The 20,226-nt window shown below is 57.5% G+C and overlaps 1 protein-coding gene across 2 annotated transcripts; it reads left to right on the forward strand.

The window, feature by feature from the left end:
- The first annotated feature begins 1,007 nt into the window (after positions 1-1,007).
- Positions 1,008-20,039, forward strand: PTPRN (protein tyrosine phosphatase receptor type N). Of its 2 annotated transcripts, none has more exons than XM_028509754.2 (23): positions 1,008-1,199; positions 2,626-2,676; positions 2,910-3,023; positions 6,517-6,613; positions 7,505-7,766; positions 7,850-8,204; positions 8,624-8,758; positions 9,344-9,378; positions 10,050-10,324; positions 10,496-10,582; positions 10,888-10,967; positions 11,146-11,210; positions 11,877-12,095; positions 12,543-12,743; positions 12,843-12,990; positions 13,151-13,224; positions 13,466-13,543; positions 13,618-13,737; positions 14,658-14,824; positions 17,596-17,649; positions 18,256-18,320; positions 18,464-18,537; positions 18,731-20,039. In XM_028509754.2, the coding sequence occupies exons 1-23, from the start codon at positions 1,085-1,087 to the stop codon at positions 18,800-18,802; spliced, it is 2,943 nt and encodes a 980-aa protein (XP_028365555.1). In that variant the 5' UTR covers positions 1,008-1,084; the 3' UTR covers positions 18,803-20,039. The 2 variants fall into 2 exon arrangements, with proteins under 2 accessions (XP_028365555.1, XP_028365556.1); XM_028509755.2 differs by having other exon boundaries at positions 1,009-1,199; positions 8,627-8,758.
- The last annotated feature ends 187 nt before the right edge of the window (positions 20,040-20,226 follow it).

A 20,226-nucleotide genomic window follows, 5' to 3' on the forward strand; every position in this document is an offset into this window, starting at 1 on the left:
AAATATTAATAACTTAAGTCTAGATGATGCATGCATGAGTATTTACTATGCACTACTCTCATTTTTTTGTATTTTGGAAAATTTCTACTGAAAAGAGAGAGTAACGTGATGAAACGTGAAGTTTAGAAAGCTCACTCCCTGGCTCGATGGGTGACGAAAGCAGAGGCCAAACACTAGCTGGTTTATGGTACTAAACCACGACAGTAGTCATGTGGAAAGAGCACAGTGGTTTAGATAGGATGATGAGCGTGGAGAGACGTGGACCAAGGGGCGGGACAGCATTTTGCAGGTAGACCACAAGATTTTTTGATAGACTCGAGGTGGAAGAGGGCAAAAGAAGGAGAGTCGAGGCTAACAGCAAAAGCAAGTATTCATCGATTGTCTCGTAAACGACAATGCAATCCCTGCTCTAAGAGGCCCCCACGTGTTGAATTCCCGTAATCCTCCCCACCACCTTGTGGTTTAGGTGCTGTTGTCCCCTCCACTTTGCACATCAGGAAATGTGGGCGCAGAGAGGGCAAGCAGCTTTCCCCAAGTCGTATCCTCAGTAGGTGGCGTTGCTGGAACTGGAACCAGGCACACACGCACAACCATTCCTGCTCTTAATGGAGATGCATAAGAGTAACCTGTTCTGTTCACTTTTCTGCTTCTCTCATCTTAGGGTTTTTACTACTCCACTCACGTATCTCTCCTGGTCCCCACCCAACTATAACCTTTTCATCAACCCTGTCACTGGGTAATAGAGGTGGTGGCCCTCGGGGAAAAGCGTCTGTCAAAACGGGTAGGGCCCAGTGGGAATTCTCGGGAGGAACACACAGTAGGTGGTGGAGGAGGGCTAGGGGGCGGTAGCTCCCACGCTATGACCGTGCTCTGACGCCACGTATGACGCAAATAAGTGCAAGAGCCGAAGGTGGAGATGTCGTCACCACCCGCTCGGGGTTGGCCGATTAGCCGCTAGAGGGGCGTGTAGACCCCGCCTCTCGGGTGGGTGGGGAGTGGCAGGCCCCGCCTTGGACCCTCGGGCAGGCTCCTGCCAGCGTCTCTGCGGCGCGGGCTGGGGAGCGAGCGCGCGGACCCCGGAAGGATGCGGCGCCCGCGGCGGCCTGGGGCTCCCCGGGGCTCCGGGGGTCTCCGGGTGCTCCTCTGCCTCCTGCTGCTGAGCTGCCGCCCGGGAGGCTGCAGCGCCATTAGTGCCCACGGTCAGGAGGAGAGGGGCAGCTGGGGTGGAGGAGGATGGTGCCGGGAGCAAAACTCAGCGGGGGGCGGGGGCGGGGAGGTGGCTGGAAGGCGGGACGCTGGGGCAGAAGGTGTGGAGTGGGGTCGGGGCAGGCACTGGGAGATGGGAAGGTGAGCGGGCTTCTGAGAGGAAAGGGGCGTAGGCCTGGGGGTGGGGCAGGGACTACGGGGGCGGGACCTCGGAGAAGTGGGCTCGGGAAGACCGCGGGGTTGGGAGGAGGAATGGGGGTGCGTATGGACAGAGGGACGTAGAGATAGGCTACAAGTCCCCGGGAGAGGCAAGTCCTGCCGAGGCGCCAAAGAAGTGACGACCGGTGCTGAAGGGGGGAGAGGGGGATAGGAGGAGGGCGGGGGACCCCGAGCTCCGGGTGGTAGGAGTCCATCGGAGTCCCAGCTCCCGGTAGAAGATCAGGCGGAAAGAAGAGTCAGGGTTTCCCTTTACCCTTAGAGGGGCCATTGCTGTGGTCTGATCTCCAGCAAGAGGGGGAGAGCTGGGGTAGGGGACGAAAGAGGGTGAAGAGGGCAGGGTCCTCTCCCGCCCCCCCTCCCCACAGCCGGGTCGGGTGCTGACTCACATCTTGGCGGACAGAGACAGTCAGCGCTGACTCATGGGCTGGGGGAGGGTGGGGGTGGGGGGCGCGCGGGGGAAGGGGCGCAGCCTAGCCGCCCGGCGCCCTCCTGCACCACGGGCTTGGAGGCTAATGAAGGGTACTTCCTGTGGCGCTGTGCTGGTAGGACGGTAGGTGGAGGCTGGAGCGGTGGAGCGCTCACGGCCCGTGGAGACTCTCCTCGCCCTGTCACCCCTCCTTCCTCCGTAACTGCTCCCAGGCAAGCCCTGGGCAGCCCCGGCTCAGGGTTTCAGCACCGCGGACAGCGCCAGCGGGCCAGGGCCGCGCACAGGAGGGACCGTGTGGGGAGCCTTAGAGTCACCCCACCCTTTTCCCTTTCCCACGCAGAGAGGAGATGTGCTAGGGTTTTTGCCTCTTCTGAGTCCCAGGCCATCCTAGTTAGGATGCTCTTGGAGATTAGGGAAGCAAAGTCCCCTTTTCCTCAGAATGTGGTCACAGGCTCCCCCATACTAATCCTATGAGAATAGAAGTGTATGATCCCGCCCCCCATGTGTCTGGAAAGGTCCTCTTCCCCATCACTCAGCTGGTCAAGCTGAACCTTTTAGAGAAAGAGTCCAAGACTCACAGACCCTCAAAATCCAAAGCCAGATCCTGGGTTTCCTTAGGAATTCCAGGCCCCTTCCCTCCTCTCCTCTCAGCTTCAACCCTTCCTAGGATGAAACAGTGGGCTCATCTGCTCCCCCCTTTCCCAGCCTGTGCACTCATCTGCCCATTCTGAGTGTGCGGTTGTCTGAATCCCTGCTCCCCTGTCCTTCCACAGGCTGCCTGTTTGACCGCAGACTCTGCTCCCACCTTGAGGTCTGTATTCAGGGTGAGTGATGCTCGGGCATAGGATGTACAAGATCGGGGGACACAATGAGGACTTGGGGGAGAGGCCTGGAAGGAAGAAGGGGTGCTGGGCTTGGGCAGCAGGGCGACTGGCCTGGAGGAACAGAACCCTCTGAAGCCAAGAAAAGAGGCGAAGAGAGTCCTGCCCATTTGCCATCTGGACTTTGGAAGGCCTTGTGTTCATATCTTTTATTAACACAACCTTTGTGCTCCTAGATGGCTTATTTGGACAGTGCCAGGCGGGAGTGGGGCAGGCCCGGCCCCTTTTGCAAGTCACCTCCCCCGTTCTTCAGCGCTTACAAGGTGTGCTCCGAGAGCTCATGTCCCAAGGTGAGGTCTGGGCGCAGTGGAGGAGAGAGACTGGAACTTAATCCGACAGGGATGAGGGAATGAGGAGCTACCTGACTTGAGGATTTCTTTCATGGGACATTTCTAGCACACTTATTCTTGGAGCCTCACCTTCCCAGACCTTGCTGGAGAAGGAGGCGAGGCAGATGTGTGGTGCGACCCTAGAGGTGGGCTATTGATGCTTAGGCCCCCTGGAGGAGCCCAGGGGAAGCTTCCAGGAGAAGCCACTGGGAGAGACTCACCCATCTCTCCAGGACTCTCCCACTCCCTGAAACGGAATGCTCCAGAGCCATGAATTCTGGAGTCCTCAACCAGAACAGTCCAATCATGCAGTTCACTCACCCAGCAAGTACTTATTGGGTACTTACTATGTGGCAAGCATAGTTTTAGGTACTTGGGATGTAGGAGGGAATAAAACAGACACAGATCTGTCTCTTGGAGTTTACCTTCAAGGTTGAGGGGAGGCAATACAGACAGTGTATCAGAAGGTAATAAGTGCCATGAAAGAAATGAATACTACAGCAGGATAAAGGGATCGGAAAACAGTGAGGTAGGAAGCTGCAGTATTAAACTGAGTGATCAGGATAGACTTTATTGAGACTACGAAATTTGAACAGAGATGTCAAGGAGGTGGAAGTGTTTTCTGGAAGGTTGTCTGGAGCAAGAGTGTTTCAAGCCGACCGTAGAGCTAGAACCAAAGCCCTAAGGTAGGAGCATGAATTGAGGAACACTGTAGAGAACACCTCTAGGGTACGTCTGCACAGACAGGAGGGACAGAGAGGCAGAGTAGAAGATGCAGTCACGTGACATGAACAAAAACTAGGGGCGGGTGGAAATGGGAGGGTGGTGGGGAGGGGTGGGAGTAAAAGATAGAAAATTGTACTTGAACAACAATTAAAATTTTTAAAAAGTAAGAGGAAAAAAGACACAGTCACGCAGATACTGGGGAAGGGATGCCGATCACTGGAGAGCCGTATAGGAATGTGTGGACATTGGCTTGACTCTGAGGAAAAGAGGAAACCATCACAAGGTTTTGAGCATAGGGGCGCATAATCTCACTCCTACTTTAAAAGAAAACACACTCTTGCTGCTGTGTTGAGAATAGAATTTAGGGAGCCAAGGGTAGAAACAGAGAAACCACTAAAAGCTACCACAGTGAGTTATATAAAAGAGAAATGCAGCCCTGGCTGGCGTAGCTCAGTGGATTGAGCACAGGCTGCGAACCAAAGTGTCGCAGGTTCGATTCCCAGTCAGGGCACATGCCTGGGTTGCAGGCCACGACCCCCAGCAACCGCACATTGATGTTTCTCTCTCTCTCTCTTTCTCCCTCCCTTCCCTCTCTAAAAATAAATAAATAAAATCTTAAGAAAAGAGAGAAACACGATGTGGAGCAGGATGGCTGCAGGGAGACAGCAAGGAATGACAGAATCTGCATACATTTTTTAAGACAGTGAGCATGATTTCATGAAATATTGGATACGACTGTGAAAGAAAGGGAGGAGTGAAAGAAGACTCCCAGGTTTTACTGACCAAACTGCTGGGTTGATGAAGAACGTTAATTATGCGGAAGAATCAACTGGAGGGAAAGAATGTTTAGTTTTGAGTATATTGAGTTTAAAATGTCCATTCAAGTAGAGTGGGAAGTGGGTACTTAAGATTGGGTTTTAAAAGAGAGAGATCTGGAATGGAGACATGAATTTGGAGTTCTTTGATATATATTATAAATGGTAATTAAACCCATGAGGTGGATGAGATAATCAAAGGATTGAGTGTTAATCAAGAAGGGCCCTAAAAGGGCCAGGAGAAGGAGAGGAGCCAAGAAGGAAGACTGGGAAGGTAGGTAGGTAGTGAGGTAAGTGAGGCAGGAGAAACAACAACAGTGTTTGCTATCGGAGAAGCCAAGTGAAAGTATATCAGGGAGGAAGCAGTGATCAGCAGGGTCACATGACGAGGGTTGGTTAAGTAAGATGTCATCTGAGAACTGACCACTGGATTTAGATATGCAGAAGTTGCTGGTGATCTTGATGAAAGCAGTTTTGTTAGAATAGTTGGAAATAAAACCCTGGCTGGTCTGGCTCAGTGGATTGAGGGCCAGCCTGCAAACAAAAGGGTCGCTGGTTCAATTCCCGGTCAGGGCACATGCCTGGGTGGCAGGCCAGGTCCCCAGTAGGGGGCGTGTGAAAGGCAACCACACACTGATGTTTCTCCCCCCCTCCCGCCTCTCCCTCCCTTCCCCTCTGCTAACAAAACATTAATACAATCTTTTTAAAAAAGAATAGTTGGGAATAAGATCTGTAATAGAGTGAATTAAGAGGGAGTGGGAGGAAAGGAATTGGAGGCAGCCAGTATAGATAACAGCTTTCAAGGAATTTTGCTATAAAGAAAGGCAAAGAAATGGGGTGACAGAGGAGGATGTGAGCTCAAGCACTGTTTTTTAAGATGGAAGCAATTGTATCGTGTTTGCGTGCTAATGGGAGTAATTCCGTTGAGAACAGGAGAGGGTGATGTGGGATATGAGAGAGAATTGTGAGGAAGAGGCTCTTGAATAGGTAATAGGGGATGAAATTTAGTGCTCAAGTGGAGGAACTGGCCTTAAATAAGAACACAGACAGTGCAGCTCATGTTCATAGGCATAAAAGCAGGCATGGATGCCAGCAGGTCCCAGAAAGGGCTGAAGAGCCGCACAGACTGTTGATCCAGAATCAGGGAAGAAGGAATGCGGGTGGCGAGTGGGGGACTGCTCCTGTAGAGTAAGTGACCGATCCTTCCTGAGAGCAGTTTTGTTGTGGGAAGAGATCAAGGAGATCTGCCTCAGGATAAGATGATGATGATGATGATGACGATGACGATGGTGATGATGATGATGGAGAAGGCAGAGGAGGAGGAGGTTTGAAACAGGTTTATAGTGCCCTGGCATTTTCTAATCACTTCCATTTCCTTGATCACATCTGGTTATCATGATAGGCCCACGAAGTGTACGTTATTTCCACTTTAAAAATAAAGAAAACTATGGTTCAGAATCAACTAAAAGAAGAAGAATAGGACTAAGTATGATAATTATAATAATAATAGCATTTACTGAGAGTTCACTATGTGATGGGTTGTTCTAACCATTTTGTATTGTGTTATTTTAATTATCACAACAACCTTAGGAGGTGTAAATGCCCATTTTACAGACAATAGAACTGAGGCTCAGACACATTCGGCAGATTGCCCAAGGTCACACAATTAGTAAATGGCAGAGGATTGAAACCCCATCTTACTGGGCCGTCTGACTCCACACTCCGTTCCTGAGGGTGGGATGAGGACAGCTCAGATCACCCACTGGCTCTCCAGACCACTTCCCACTGCCCCTCTGCCCTGCCAAACCCAGTGCACTGCAGGGAAGGGGGTGCAGTTTTGATCTCCACCAATCCTGGTTCCTGGGCCCTCAGACCATCCTGAGCCAACCGTACCCTGTCCTGTCCCCTGGCAGGGCTGTCCTGGCACGATGACCTCACCCAGTACGTGATCTCCCAGGAGATGGAACGCATCCCCAGGCTTCGCCCCCCAGAGCCCCATCCGAGGGACAGGTAGGCGTCCTTGCTCAGCCACTAGCCCAGGCTGGCGAGTCTGTGGTCTTCCTGACGGGCAGGGGGAAGGGAGAGGACGCGGGCACCGAGGTCATCGGGCTGGGGCATGGGCGTCAGAGGTTCAGGAATCGGCACACTCCCAGCCGGAGCTGAGTTCATCCCTGAGGATCCAGCACCACCAGGGTATTTTTTGAATGTTGTGAAAAACTGGGGTAGTTGGTATTTTCAAAGAACCATCAAAGTAGTCACCATGGGAAAATGAGAATGTTATGGGACTGAAGTGTTTAAGGCTCAGTTTCATTACCGTGCAGAACTGTGGATGGCGGGAGGTAGTGCCATTGATTCGTGGTGAGGGCCTCTGCAAGCATTGTCCAGCCCTGGTGAAGCACAGGGAAGTTCGTGAGGGCCTGGGGCGCGGAGGGTGATGCCAGGATGCGGCAGGCAGAGTGGGGCGGGGTGCAGAACAGTAACTATTTGGACCTATATGGACAGCCAGGGGTGTGGGGTGGGGGTGGGGGCATGCACACGGGCAGGGAGGGAAGCTGCAGCCAGAGTTCATCGGGAGAGGTGCCAGCTGCCTTCCCCTGCTGCTGTTCTCCCCTTCTCCACCCACCTCTAGCCTCACGTTGCCCTAGCACCCGATCCCTTCCAGGGACCTAGGCATGCTCGCCAGGAAGGCCACAGCTTCTGCCCCCAACTAGGCCTCTTGGCCCTTCCGCATGGTCTTCTCTCCTCCCTCCGCTGAGGCTGCCTCCCTTGTCAAGAGGCCAGGCTTCCTCTATGCTGCTGAGCCTGTCCGGCCCCACCGGCTCTGCTTTGTAGGCTCCGGATACCCTTGTCTCGCACAACCCGCCTCCTCCCTTCCCACACACCTTGTGCTTTCCTCCCCAGATCTGGCTTGGTGCCCAGGAGACCCGGTCCCGCTGGGGAGCTGCTTTTACAGGGCATCCCCACTGGCTCTGCCCCCGCTGCCCCACACCGACTTCCTCGGCCTCCAGCGGGTGGGGACAGAGCTGGGGCTGGGTCCCCCCTGTCCCCTATGCAGACTGAGCTGCTGCCCCCTCTCTTGGAGCATCTGCTGCTGCCCCCGCAGCCCCCTCACCCCGCCCTGAGTTATGAACCTACCCTGCTGCAGCCCTACCTGTTCCGCCAGGTGAGCCCTAGACACTACCCCACCCCCACCCCGATCCCCCAGGCCTGACGTCTGCTCTTACCTGGATCTCTGGTTTCCTGCAGTTTGGTTCCCGCGATGGTTCTCGGGGCTCGGAGAGCTCTGCAGGGATGGGCAGTGCCGGCTCCTTGTCCAAGGCTGACCCCGCTGCCCTCTTCAGCAGAACTGCCCCCAAGGGCATGTTCGGGGCTCACTCTGCCTACTCCTATCGGGGCCCTCCTGGGCCCGCACCTGCTCAGGTTTTCCAGGAGGCAGGTCTGCTCTACCTGACCGAGGAGCTGCCAGTGCCCAGCAGAGCCAGGGCACCAAGCTCGCTGGAGCAAGCGGACAGCAGCCAGGCGGAGGACTCCTCAGAGGGCTATGAGGAGGGAGGACTCGAGGGTCTCAGGGAGAAGCCTCCCTCCCCAGCAGAGAAGCCAGGTAACAGAGTCCTCAGCACCCACTCCCTGCCTGTGGGGGCTGCCTTGGGGGAGCTCCTTGCTGACTGTCCCTGCACTTGTTCATGTGTCATTGAAGTCATGCATACCCTTAAGTAATGTTTGCCAACAGCCAGGTCTATGCCAGGCACTAGGAAGGCAGTGTGGATATGGAGGGTGCGGGTGTCGGGGGGAGAGCTGACATGACTCTTTTTCCGCTGGAGAGTCAAGATGTCCATGAACTTGGGTCTTGGCCCCCGGAAGGTCTTTCCCCCCAAAGTGTGGACAACGGCTGGAAGGGGAGGGCATTAGTGTCCTGGTGTCTGAGAAAAAGCTCTTAAGTGTTCTAGTCCCCCCTACCCCCAACTCATGCGTCTGAAGTTCATCTTGCCAGCAGCCCTTAGCTCCGTGTCTGGCTCCCAGCAGATGCAGCTCTGCAAAGACTGGCAGCAGTGCTGGCGGGCTACGGGGTGGAGCTGCATCAGCTGGCCCCCGAGCAGCTCTCCACTCTCTCGGCCCTGCTGCAGCTGCTGCCCAGGGGCGCAGGACGAGATCCGGGTGAGTGTCCCGGCAGAGAGACTAGCCATGGCCTCTTGCCCCACCTGTCAAGGCCAAATGCAGCAGCCTGGAGGGGAAAGGTCAGGGTCAGGGAAGAGAGTTCTTTCAAGACATGGGGTCATTGCCAGCAAAGGGCAGGGAGCGAGGGGGTGCAGTGATGAGCTGAGGAGTCAGGCCAGGTAAGGACTGGGGGGTGGAAGTAATAAGAAAGATGCCAGTAGCAGGAGTGAGCAGCAACCAGGAGGCACTGAGAAGGGTGGGGTGGATGATGCTGAGGACCTAAAGGGGCGTGGCCGATCAGAAGGAGAAGGCGGTGTTTACGGGTAGGGGGAGGGCTATACAAATAGCTCTGAGAGGTGTGGCCAGTGATGGAGGGACGAGTGAATAAAACAGTTCAGGCTGTAGCACAGGGACAGGAGGCCACGCTAAAGACGAGACTGATGGCAGGGTCTTGGTCCCTGACTGAGGGGAAAGAGGCCACAGCAGAGGTCGCAGGGTCAGGCCTCTGTGCCTTTCTCCCACCTGCGTTGTGTGGACCTTGGCCTTGGCCCGGTGCCCAGAGTCTTGGTTTCCCTGTCTCTGCAGGACGGGGTGTGAACATTGGAGCGGACATCAAGAAAGTGAGTTCCCGGCACCTCTCTGACCCATACGTGCCCAATGGCAGCAAACCCCCTCGCCGAAATCTAAGCCCCAAGATCGGGACCCAGAATCTGTAACATCCAGCCCCTTATTTTGGGAAAACCGAGGCCCACAGACTGCGAGCCATTGCCTAAGTCTCACCTCAAGTGGATGGCGGAACTCGGCCTAGAAGCTAGAATTCTTGATTCCTTGCTGTTTTCAATACAGTCATTTGAGACCATGCTCTGAGGATCCTTAGGGGGAGAGGGGAGCTGTGAGCAGGTGGGGTCCTGATGCCCCTGGAACTTGAGGAACCCCATCTGTTTCATGTCTAAGATTTTGTGACTAAACCAAAGCCTAAAACCCCTTGCCTGCCTACTCACCATCTATCTACCCTAACCATGCTCCAGAGATTCCCTCCTCTCTCCAGCCCCATCCTGGGGATTATTACTGATCCTGTTCCACTCATTTAACCCTTCACTTATTCACCTATTTGACTTTCTTTTCTGGGTGCCCTCTCTGTACCAGGCCTTGCACTGGGCCCTGGAGACAGAGAGAGAAAGTCATCACTCTAGCGAGCTCAGGGTCCAGGGAGTAGACCCCTAGCACTCCCCAGCCCCTCCCCACCCCCTCCACTGTCCAGAGACCTATTTCTACCATCTCTTCTAAACAGACGATGGAGGAGCAGGTGCAGGGCGGAGACACAGCGGAGCCTCTGTCCCCTACACCCTCCCTGTCTGGATACTCCACTGCCCACCCCACCTCCGATGAAGCCCAGCAGGTGCTGAGCTCTGGATCCTCTGCGCCTCCCCAAGCTGCTGGCTCCCCTGACATGCCTGCCCTGATGGAGAAGAAAAGTCTACTGGGCCAGAGCCAGCCCACAGCTGCAGGGCAGCCTCTGGCTCGGCCGTCGGCAGAGGAGTACGGCTACATCGTCACTGACCAGAAGTAAGGGCTCCAGCTTGGGGAAGCCTCCTGGCCCCCCGGGGGTTGGGCTGGCCTGCCCAAAGAAAGCGGGGAGTAGAAATCCAGCAGGGAAGAAGAAGGGGGGGCAGCCTGTTTCAAGAAGGTGGCCAAGAGGGGCCCCACCTTCTCCCTTCTGCCTCCTGCCCACTCCAGGCCTCTGAGTCTGGCTGCAGGAGTGAAGCTGCTGGAGATCCTGGCTGAGCATGTGCACATACCCTCGGGCAGTTTCATCAACATCAGGTGGGCTGGCTGGAGAGGCGGGGTTCCAGAAGGCAGCTCGGGTGGGGAGGGTGCCAGAGGGGCTCAGGGGAAGAAGGGGACCTTCCAAGGTGGGGTCAGAGGTGCTCCCAGCTGCAGTGAAGGCACAGCCACACCCAGCCCTGCTGCTGGCCGTACCCAGTGTCTCCCTGGCCTCAAACACCCCCACGGGGCACCTCTGGTCGGCTCCAGCCCCTCCTCCAACGGGGAGAGGGTCAGAGTTGGCCTCTCTCCTAGAGTCTTGGGCCCAGGGTGGGTGAGGCAGTAACACCGCTCCTATTCGGCAGCGTGGTGGGCCCAGCTCTCACCTTCCGCATCCGGCACAATGAGCAGAACCTGTCTTTGGCTGATGTGACCCAGCAAGCTGGTAAATCCCTGGCCCCAGCCCCAGCCCCAGCCCTAGGAAGATATACCCGGGCCCATGGCTGATGCTCCCCTTGAAATAGCCCAAGTCCGCGTGGGCCCTGCCTGCCAACTGGCATAGCATGGCATGGGGTGGGGGCCACGTGGGGCTGGAGAGAGCCTGGCCTCCGTCCTCTCTGCAGGGCTGGTGAAGTCTGAACTGGAGGCACAGACACGGCTCCAGATTTTGCAGACAGGAGTGGGTCAGGTATGAGCTAATTGGGGAGTCCACCAAAGCCCCAGCGGTCTGATGTTGCCCACAAGAGACAAATAGAGGCAAACTTGACAGGAGATCCAGAACTGAAGCCTCATACATTTGGCTGGCTCGCCCGCTTTTCCAAAGCAGCGCTTCTCCAAAGCAGCCCTCCCCCCATGCAGTTCTTTTTCTGGCCAGCAGATGGCCCCCGTGGCCCCTCCCTGCAGGACCGGTCTTCCATCTATAGGAAGGCAGCACGCTGGGCAAGAACTAGCTGAGATACCAGCAGCCCTCCGAGCAACCTCTAAATTACAAGGGACGACCTTGCACAGAGAGGACATTAAACTCAAAATATATTTCTATTCTGCATCCAACACGGATTCCTCACAGTCTATCCTTCAATGCCTTGGGTTCTCTCTCCTCTCTATGTCCATTTTTAAATGCAAGTACTCCCGGTGGGGTCACCCACTAGGCCTCCGGCAGTACACTGTGGCCGAGTGGTTTGATGTGGATCCAGAAGGAGGACTTTGGGGCCCTCTGAGGCCTTTGGCCCGTGCCACCATGCCCCTGCCCGCCCAGCTTTGCCCCAGGATTTATCCCAGCTGGGAGCGTGGTGTGCGACAGGGGTGAGAAGGAGCTCCTAAATCTCCCCCCACCGACGCCCCCTTGTCCCCACAGAGAGAGGAGGCAGCTGCCGTCCTTCCCCGGCCAGCCCACGGCGCCTCTCCCTTGCGCTCAGTGCTGCTCACTCTGGTGGCCCTGGCGGGCGTGGCCGGGCTGCTGGTGGCTCTGGCCGTGGCTCTGTGCGTGCGGCAGCATGCTCGGAAACGGGACAAGGAGCGCCTGGCAGCCCTGGGTCCCGAGGGGGCGCATGGCGACACTACCTTTGAGTACCAGGTGTGCGGCCCCAGAAGCTTGTTGAGGAGAGGGGATGGGAGGGGCTTGGGGTCCTGGGTCTCACACGGCATGAGAGTGGGGAATGGGGTGGGGGGTGAGCACCCATCCCTTGGAATGTTTTGGGGGTGCTGGAGGAGTCCCAGTGGGGGTGCTGTGGGGTGTTTTGAATGGGTAAGAATTGGGAGCACATGGTCCCTAAGTTCTTCCCAGTGCTGCACTTTTGGGGCCCTGGGACACCACTCTGTAATATCTGGGGTTGTCATAGGCAGCACCCACACAGAGCAGCCCCAAAAAAGGACAAGAGGCCTGGCAGAAAACTCTACCCCGGAGGAGATGGGTGTCATTCAAAATCGATCAAGGATCAGCTTAGGGACCCAGAACTGAGCCCGAGATCCTGTTGGAAGGCTTCAGGAGACCCTCGGACCGCTCTCCATCCTCTCTCTGCAGGATCTGTGCCGCCAGCACATGGCCACAAAGTCCCTGTTCAACCGGGCGGAGGGTCCGCCGGAACCTTCCCGGGTGAGCAGCGTGTCCTCCCAGTTCAGCGATGCGGCCCAGGCCAGCCCCAGCTCCCACAGCAGCACGCCGTCCTGGTGCGAGGAGCCCGCCCAGGCCAACATGGACATCTCCACGGGACACATGATTCTGGTCAGGACCCGGCCTGGGCCCGGAGGGGAGAGGGGACCAGATGATGAGCGAGGCAGGGCTGAGAGGGTGGGCCAGAGCCAGGCGGCGGTGTCCCTGCAGGCGTACATGGAGGACCACCTGCGGAACCGGGATCGCCTGGCCAAGGAGTGGCAGGCTCTGTGTGCCTACCAGGCGGAGCCCAACACCTGTGCCACTGCCCAGGGGGAGGGCAACCTCAAAAAGAACCGCCACCCGGACTTCGTGCCCTGTGAGTGCATTCTGCTGGCCGACCTGGGCCAGCCCTCTCTCAGTGGGAGTTCTGGAGGGCCTGGGGGAGGGGGCCGGGCTCCTGGCTCAGGCTGGGTGCAGACGTGCCAGGACCCCAGTAACTGGAGGGGCACCGGGGATGGGGTGTGGGGTCTGCGCAGATGACCACGCCCGTATCAAGCTGAAGGTGGAGAGCAGCCCTTCTCGGAGTGATTACATCAACGCCAGCCCCATTGTGAGTGGCCCTAGCTCTTCCCCTGCCCTCTGCCCCATGTTTATTCCTCTCCCCTGAACCGCATTCCTCTATGATCACTACCCACCCCACCTGAGGTCCTAGAATGGTGGGGCTTGATATCCCAGCGTGGGGGTGGGGGGTTCGCAGGCTCCCCTGGACCCTGGCCTTCTCTCCCTTTGACCGAGCCTCTCCACAGAGGCACTTCCCATCGTGGCTCATGCTGTGTCTTCCCCGCGCCCAGATTGAGCACGACCCTCGGATGCCGGCCTACATAGCTACACAGGGCCCGCTGTCCCACACCATCGCAGACTTCTGGCAGGTGGGCTCTTGGAGGAGGGGCTTCTCTGGGGACCAGGGGTTAAGGACAGAGCTTACCTGAGTCTCTGTCCCTAGATGGTGTGGGAGAGTGGCTGCACGGTCATTGTTATGCTGACCCCACTGGTGGAGGACGGTGTCAAGCAATGTGATCGCTACTGGCCAGATGAGGGCTCCTCCCTGTACCACATATATGAGGTCAGCAGGACCCCTGGCCAAGAGACAATGGGAGTGGGGAAAGTGGACGATAAGCATCCATACATGTGTGAATATATGTATGTAAACATACATGTGCATGCACACCCGTATTCACAATCATATATCTGTGTGTGGGCATGCCTGTCCGGTCTAGGGCCCAAAAGCATTTTTGTAAGGACCTATCATGAATGGCACAGACACAAAACTATAAAACTGCTGAAACTGAGGCCAGAAGCTAAGAGCCGAGAGACAGGGAAGATAAGGGTGCCCCGAGACCCTGATTAACCCCTACTTTAAGTAAGCCCAGTTTAGTTCTGAGTTCCCTGGAGGCCAAAGCGAAGAAGAAATACCATTAGTCACACGTTGCTTATGAAAACTAGGAACAAACTTCTTCATCAGAAGAGAGGACGGGGAGGGAACTGGGCTGAGGCAAGGTGGGGACAGTGCCCAAGCATGGGAGGTGGCCCTCCGGTAAGACCCGTGGGGCAACAGAAGCTTCTCGTCACCAGATGGGCACTGCACAGTAGATTCTTCACCACGAGGTGAACGCTCAACACCCTTTTAAAAAGGTTGTCTGTTGGCCTTGCTCGTGGTTTAAGAAAGAGCCCAAATGAAAATAGGACGGAGCTTCAGTTTATGTGTGGGCGGCACAGACCCTGGGCTACGCGATGCGATGAAGAGGGAGGAGAAACGGGCCTCGAGAAGCTCACAATAGTTATGTCCGGGTGGCAAAGCCACCAGGTGTCCTAAGCGGTGAATAAGCGACACAGACAGCTAGGATTCTTGGGGACAGTTGGGGCAGGCGGTTGGGTAAGCTTCACAGGGGATTTAGGATTTGTGGTGGCGTAAGAGGCCGGGAGGATTTGGAGAGGCCGAGGAGCGAGCACGCCGACGCGGCCCGGCCCCGCACTCCCGCGCAGGTGAACCTGGTGTCTGAGCACATCTGGTGCGAGGACTTCTTGGTGCGGAGCTTCTACCTGAAGAACGTGCAGACCCAGGAGACGCGCACGCTCACGCAGTTCCACTTCCTCAGCTGGCCGGCAGAGGGCACTCCGGCCTCCACCCGGCCCCTGCTGGACTTCCGCAGGTGAGCGCCCTGGGGACCCTGGGGGTCGCGGGCCGGGCCGGGCCGGGCCAGGCGGTGGTGGGGCGTCCTCAGGCAGCCCTGGAGAAGCCGGGGAGCGAGCAGCACAGGAGCAGGGGGCCGGGAGCTGGGCTCCTCACCTTCTCCCAGTCACCAGCTCCTCCTGGCCTTGGGAGGCTGACCCTTCTGGACCCAGAGCCTGGCCTTTGACCCGCCCCCCGCCCTTCCTGACACCTCAAAGCACAGAAGTGCCCGTCCCTCCACCCCTGTGGTCCAGCTCTGTTTCTGCTCTCTCAGAGCTTTGCTGTCTCCCTCTCAGGCCTTCTTTTTCTCCCTGCCTCTCTGTCTGGCTCCTCTTTTACCCACTCCCCCCAGGAGAGGCCCACCTGGTTTCTGGCTCCTCCCCTCCCTCCTCCCCTCCCTCTCCTTGGCCCCTGCCGGCAGACTCCGGCTCTCCTTTGGTTCCCTCCCGTCCTTCTACCTGAAGAACGTGCCCCGTGGTTAAAGAAAGAACCCAAGTTCTTTCTTCCAGCCTCTCCCACATTGTCCCCTCCCTGCCCCTCCCTCCCTCCTGGCCATCTCCGGCTCGTTATCTCCCCCCATCTCGTTGCCCCGTTTTCATTTCTCTTCCTCTGTGTCTTCCCTTCTTTTTCTCTCCCTTCCCTTTCCTCTTCTGTCTCCCCTCCACCCGCCCTCTCCTTCTTATTTCTTCATCTCTCTGCATCACGGCCTCACTCCTACTCTCTACCCCACTTCTCTCCATCCGCACCCCTCTCTCTCCCTCTCTCTCTCTCTCTCTCTCACAGCTGCCAGTGTCATTTTTGTGATCTGCAGCTAGTGTTCTCACTCCAGTTGCATAGTCACAAAAGTGACCATTGGCAGGTGTGGCTGCGGCATGGGCAGGACAGACAGGACACGTAGGCCCAGGGACCACCCCAAAGGCTGCTGGGAGGGCTGGGGTTTGGGGGACACAGAGAAGAGACAGATACTACCCAAGGGGGTGCCTGAGGAGCTCTGGATTCTTGGGGACTCTGTGGAAGGGCAGGGGCTGGAAGCTGACTGGGGGGCTTACCTGCTCTGACACGGAAGCCACAGCCAGGCCGGGCCTCCAGCATCCACCGCTTTCCCTCCCCAGACAGGTTGCTGAGAAGCCTGTTGCCGCTGGCAGGGCCCGCCCCTGCCCCGCAGCCTCCTCCTGCTTCTCTGCCCCTTGCCAGGCTGGCCTGCGGTCTCTAGAGGCTGGGCAGAGAGCAGAGGAGCAGAGCTGGGGTGGGGCCCTGGGGATAGTTTCCCAGCCTTGGGACAATGGTTTCTCACCGAGGCCCACAGGGCCATCAGAGCTCTTTCCTGTTCCCCGTATTTTAAAAATCTGTAGAGAACATAGACCCATTTTAAGGGTGCACAGGTAAGCTAGAAGGTTCTGTTCCTTTGCTTTGGGCAGTAGACATGCAGAACAAATGAATTGCTATTTAATAAACATAGTATTTATTGAAGGTCAGCCAGAGGGAAGGCGAAACGATTTGTTGAGGTCTCAGAAAGTGACCCCAAGCAAGTCCGTTGACCTCCCTCTGTTTCCGTACCTGTGAAACGGGGGTCATGACCGGCACTAGTGGGCTGTGGCAGGAATCAATAGGATGAAGTCTGTGAAATCCAGTTTAAGTGTCTGGCACACAGCAAGGCGCAATTAATTCTAAATGCAGTTTATTATCATTATTATTAAATAACTGGGAACCACTACTGAGGCTTCTGTTCTCCGGAGGACTGAGACTCCGGCCCTCTGACGTGCGCGCCAATGTGCTAGGAAACCGTGGGGATTCCTGTTGAACCATCCCAAGCCCCTGGCCCCTGCGAGTCTGGAGGAATCAGAGTGGAGGGCGGCTGAGCCCCAAACTCCCACTAAAACAATCCATTACCCCCAGGAAGGTCCTCCCTAGTCCTGGCCCACTGGGGGTGTCAGGATTCTGCCGGTTACTCTCGAAGCAAGAAGGTTATAAGGGGCAAGGGCAGGTCAGACAGGGCCACTAAGGGGGGGGGGGGGCGGGAAACCCTCTGGTCCTGTGTAAGCTGTGGTCAGGGCAGTAGAGAACAGTCTGGGGTCCAAGTGGACCCCAAGTCTGCCTATGACCCAACCGCAGAGCCCCTGCACTGAGGTGAGGTTGATCCAGGGGGCAGGCAGCAGCACGGTGTCCCGAGCCGAGGGACTGTCCCCCGCTGGCCAAACCAAAGGGAGCCTGAGTTGGGAGGGAGGGGGTCAGCCTGGCCAGTTGTGGAGGAGGGCAGAGGGGCAGAGCAGTGACGTGGCAACACTAACACCCTTGAACTCGCTGGAAAGCCCGTCTTCCCTGTGCTTCTGGCAGAAGTGGCTAGTCACATTGTTCTGTACTGTCATTAGTAGTAGCGACCACTTGCTAAGTACCTACTGTGTGCCAGACCTTGCACTGAGTTCTTCCCATGGATCATCTCATGTAATCCTGGTGAGAACCCTAAGGAGAGGGTTACTGTCATTATCGCCCCTACTTTACAGGTAAGAAAACCAAGGCTCGAAGAGGTTAAATCAGTTAGTTGTTCAGGGCACAGTTTGGGCACTGAGCTTGTAGGTGACCAGGAAAGCCCACAGCTACCCATGCCGCCTCCGGTCCTTTGCCTGCAGCCAGCTCCTCTCTCTCCTCTGCCCGGGCGCGTGGGAGAAGAGAAAGAGGGGCCACAGGGGTGAGTCCAGCTCTCCTTTCCCTCTGCTGGCGCCCCCTGACCCCCTCGCCCACTTCTCGTTGCAGGAAGGTGAACAAGTGCTACCGGGGGCGCTCCTGCCCCATCATCGTGCACTGCAGGTGCGTTGGGGGGGGGCCAGGCCCGAGGGCCCTGAGGTGGGGCCTTCCTCAGATTTGTCCCTCTGGCCCTACACCCTGGGGCTCGTCTCAGGAGCACACCACCTGCCTGTCCCCTTGATGCCCTCGGGCAGAGTCAGCCTATCTCGCTTTTGTTAATGGCCCATGAGCTAGGAATGGTATCCACACGATTTTAATGGTTAAAGGGAAAAAAGGAAATATGCCACAGAGGCTATACTGGCCCGTGGCCCTGGGCCCTGGCCCGGGAGGTTGGGAATAGTTGTCACCTGGCCGTTCACACAAAAAAACTGTTGAACAAAGGCCTGGCCGGAGGCCGGAAACCTATTCCCATTTCCTCCTGCTGTCTCCGCCCTGGGGCTGAGCCAGGGCCCAAGTGACACCCTGTAGGTCACAGGCTTTAACTCAGGGCCCATTCCCAGGCCAGGTGCTATAGCCGGTCCCTCATCCTCAGCTCACCCACACCCTCCCCGAGCCAGCCCCAGTGGCCCCACCAGGGTCCTCTCCGCCCCGGGCCTTCATGGCTGCTGCACCCCTCCCCCTTTCCGCTGGCTGCTGAGCTGAGCTGAGCATCACCATCTGCTGTTTCAGTGACGGTGCAGGGCGGACTGGCACCTACATCCTCGTTGACATGGTACTGAACCGTATGGCAAAAGGTGAGGGCCTTCCCCGCGGTGCCCGCAGCCCCGGCCCAGGCTTTGCCCAGCCCTCCAAGCCTCCCGCCCCAGGACGGCCCAGCTCTCTGGGTCCTGTCCTTCTCTGGACACCCCCTGAGCAGCCCCGTGCCCCCCGCACTCAGGAGTGAAGGAGATCGACATCGCTGCCACGCTGGAGCACGTCCGGGACCAGCGGCCGGGCCTCGTGCGCTCGAAGGTGACTGCCACCCTTCCCCAGGCAGACCAGCCGCAGCCTGCCTTTCCTGCCTTCCCCTCCCCCTGCCCTCCCCCAACTGCCTCTGTTACCCCCTCCGAGGACTGCCCCCTCCCAAGGTCCCCTTCCTAAGGGCCCCCGTAGGGCTGGAGCACAGACCAGGCCTCCCCTGACCCTCCTCCCACTGCCCTCCCAGGACCAGTTTGAATTTGCCCTGACAGCTGTGGCGGAAGAGGTGAACGCCATCCTCAAGGCCCTGCCCCAGTGAGCCCCGGGCCACCCGGTGGGCAGCCAGGCTCTGTCCCTTTGCCTGTGTGAGCATCTCTCTGTGCACCCATGCTTCACCCCGCCCCCACCCGCACCTTGGCCCCTCCAGGGCACATCCCTTCCCAGAGGAGTGTGTAAGGAAGGCAAGGGAAGTGGGAAGGGGCAGGCCCGCCCAGCCTCCCACATGCTGCAGCCCGGGGAGTCCCATGGGGGAGCTGGCAGCCAGCCAGGAGGAGGGAAGTCGTGGGCAGCCACTGTGCCCACCGCCTTCTCCTGCCTGACCTCCCTGGCCCCCATCTCTCACCGCTCTGGATGCTCCTAACGTGTCTGTGGGAACACCCCCGGCTCCGCCCCAGTGTAGACAGAACAGGGTGGAGGGGCCACCACACACAGCTCCCGCTGCTTTCCCAGCCCCTGCTGCCTGCTGTCTGGCTCGCCGACCCGCAGTCTGCCCCCTGCCCCGTCCCTCAGAGCCCCTCTCCCCAGCCCCCTGCCCTCCGGCTGAGTGCCACTCAACCCTCCCCCTGGCACAGGAGAACATTTCCAGAAAACTCTACTTTTGTATCAATGTGAATAAAGTTAGTGTGTTGTGTGTGCAGCTGCAACCCCGGCTCCTATGTGCTTCTGTCTGCTCCGCTTCCAGGCGGCAGCCCAGCCTCAGTCTGGAGCCAGGCTGCTGGGGGTCCCCCGGGGGACGCACAGGCTCCCCCCGGGGTCTGGATGGGAGCTGGCGACCAGGCCTCCGTTCTGCTGTGCCTTCTGAGTGTCGGGCAGCCTCCCAGGCATCCACACACATTCATTTGTTTAACCTTCGTGTTTAATCTTACATGTGAAGAGACTGTGGCACACACGGAACCTGCCTGAGGGAACACAGCTTGTAAGAGGTGGAGTCAGGATTCGAACCCGGGCATGATGAACCTCTTTACTGCCTTTCAGTTCTCGGGCAGCTGCCTCAGCTGCCCTTGGGCCTCAGGAATAATGTACATTGTGCAGGACTGAGGATACAGTTAAACAAACTGCCCTCCACACCTTAAGCAAAAATCAGCTGAACTTGGATAGACCAAGCCTGTGAGATGTCACAGCGGGCATTCACCTGGCGACAAGGGACACCTTCTTCCCCATCCCCTGGCTCCCAGAACTGTCCATCACTATGGTCCCAGAGGAGCCCCCCGCCTGTGTGACACCCTTGGGCAAAGGTGACGGACATAGAATGAGCCTTGGGCCTGGAGCTACTTGGGCCTGGGGCCCCTCAACCTCGCTGAGGCTCAGTCCTCTCACGTGGGACACGTGGGACATGGGCAAGGACCGCCCGCCCCACGCAGGGGGCGGAGGCGCCAGCGAGCAGCTGCAGGTCCTCCAAGCCTCGCCCAAGGCGACCTCGGTTCAGGTGCGTCCAATTCCAGCATGTCTGACCTCTCAAAGGCC

The sequence above is a fragment of the Phyllostomus discolor genome, chromosome 4 (genome assembly GCF_004126475.2).
Source record: "Phyllostomus discolor isolate MPI-MPIP mPhyDis1 chromosome 4, mPhyDis1.pri.v3, whole genome shotgun sequence".
Lineage (NCBI taxonomy): Eukaryota > Metazoa > Chordata > Mammalia > Chiroptera > Phyllostomidae > Phyllostomus > Phyllostomus discolor.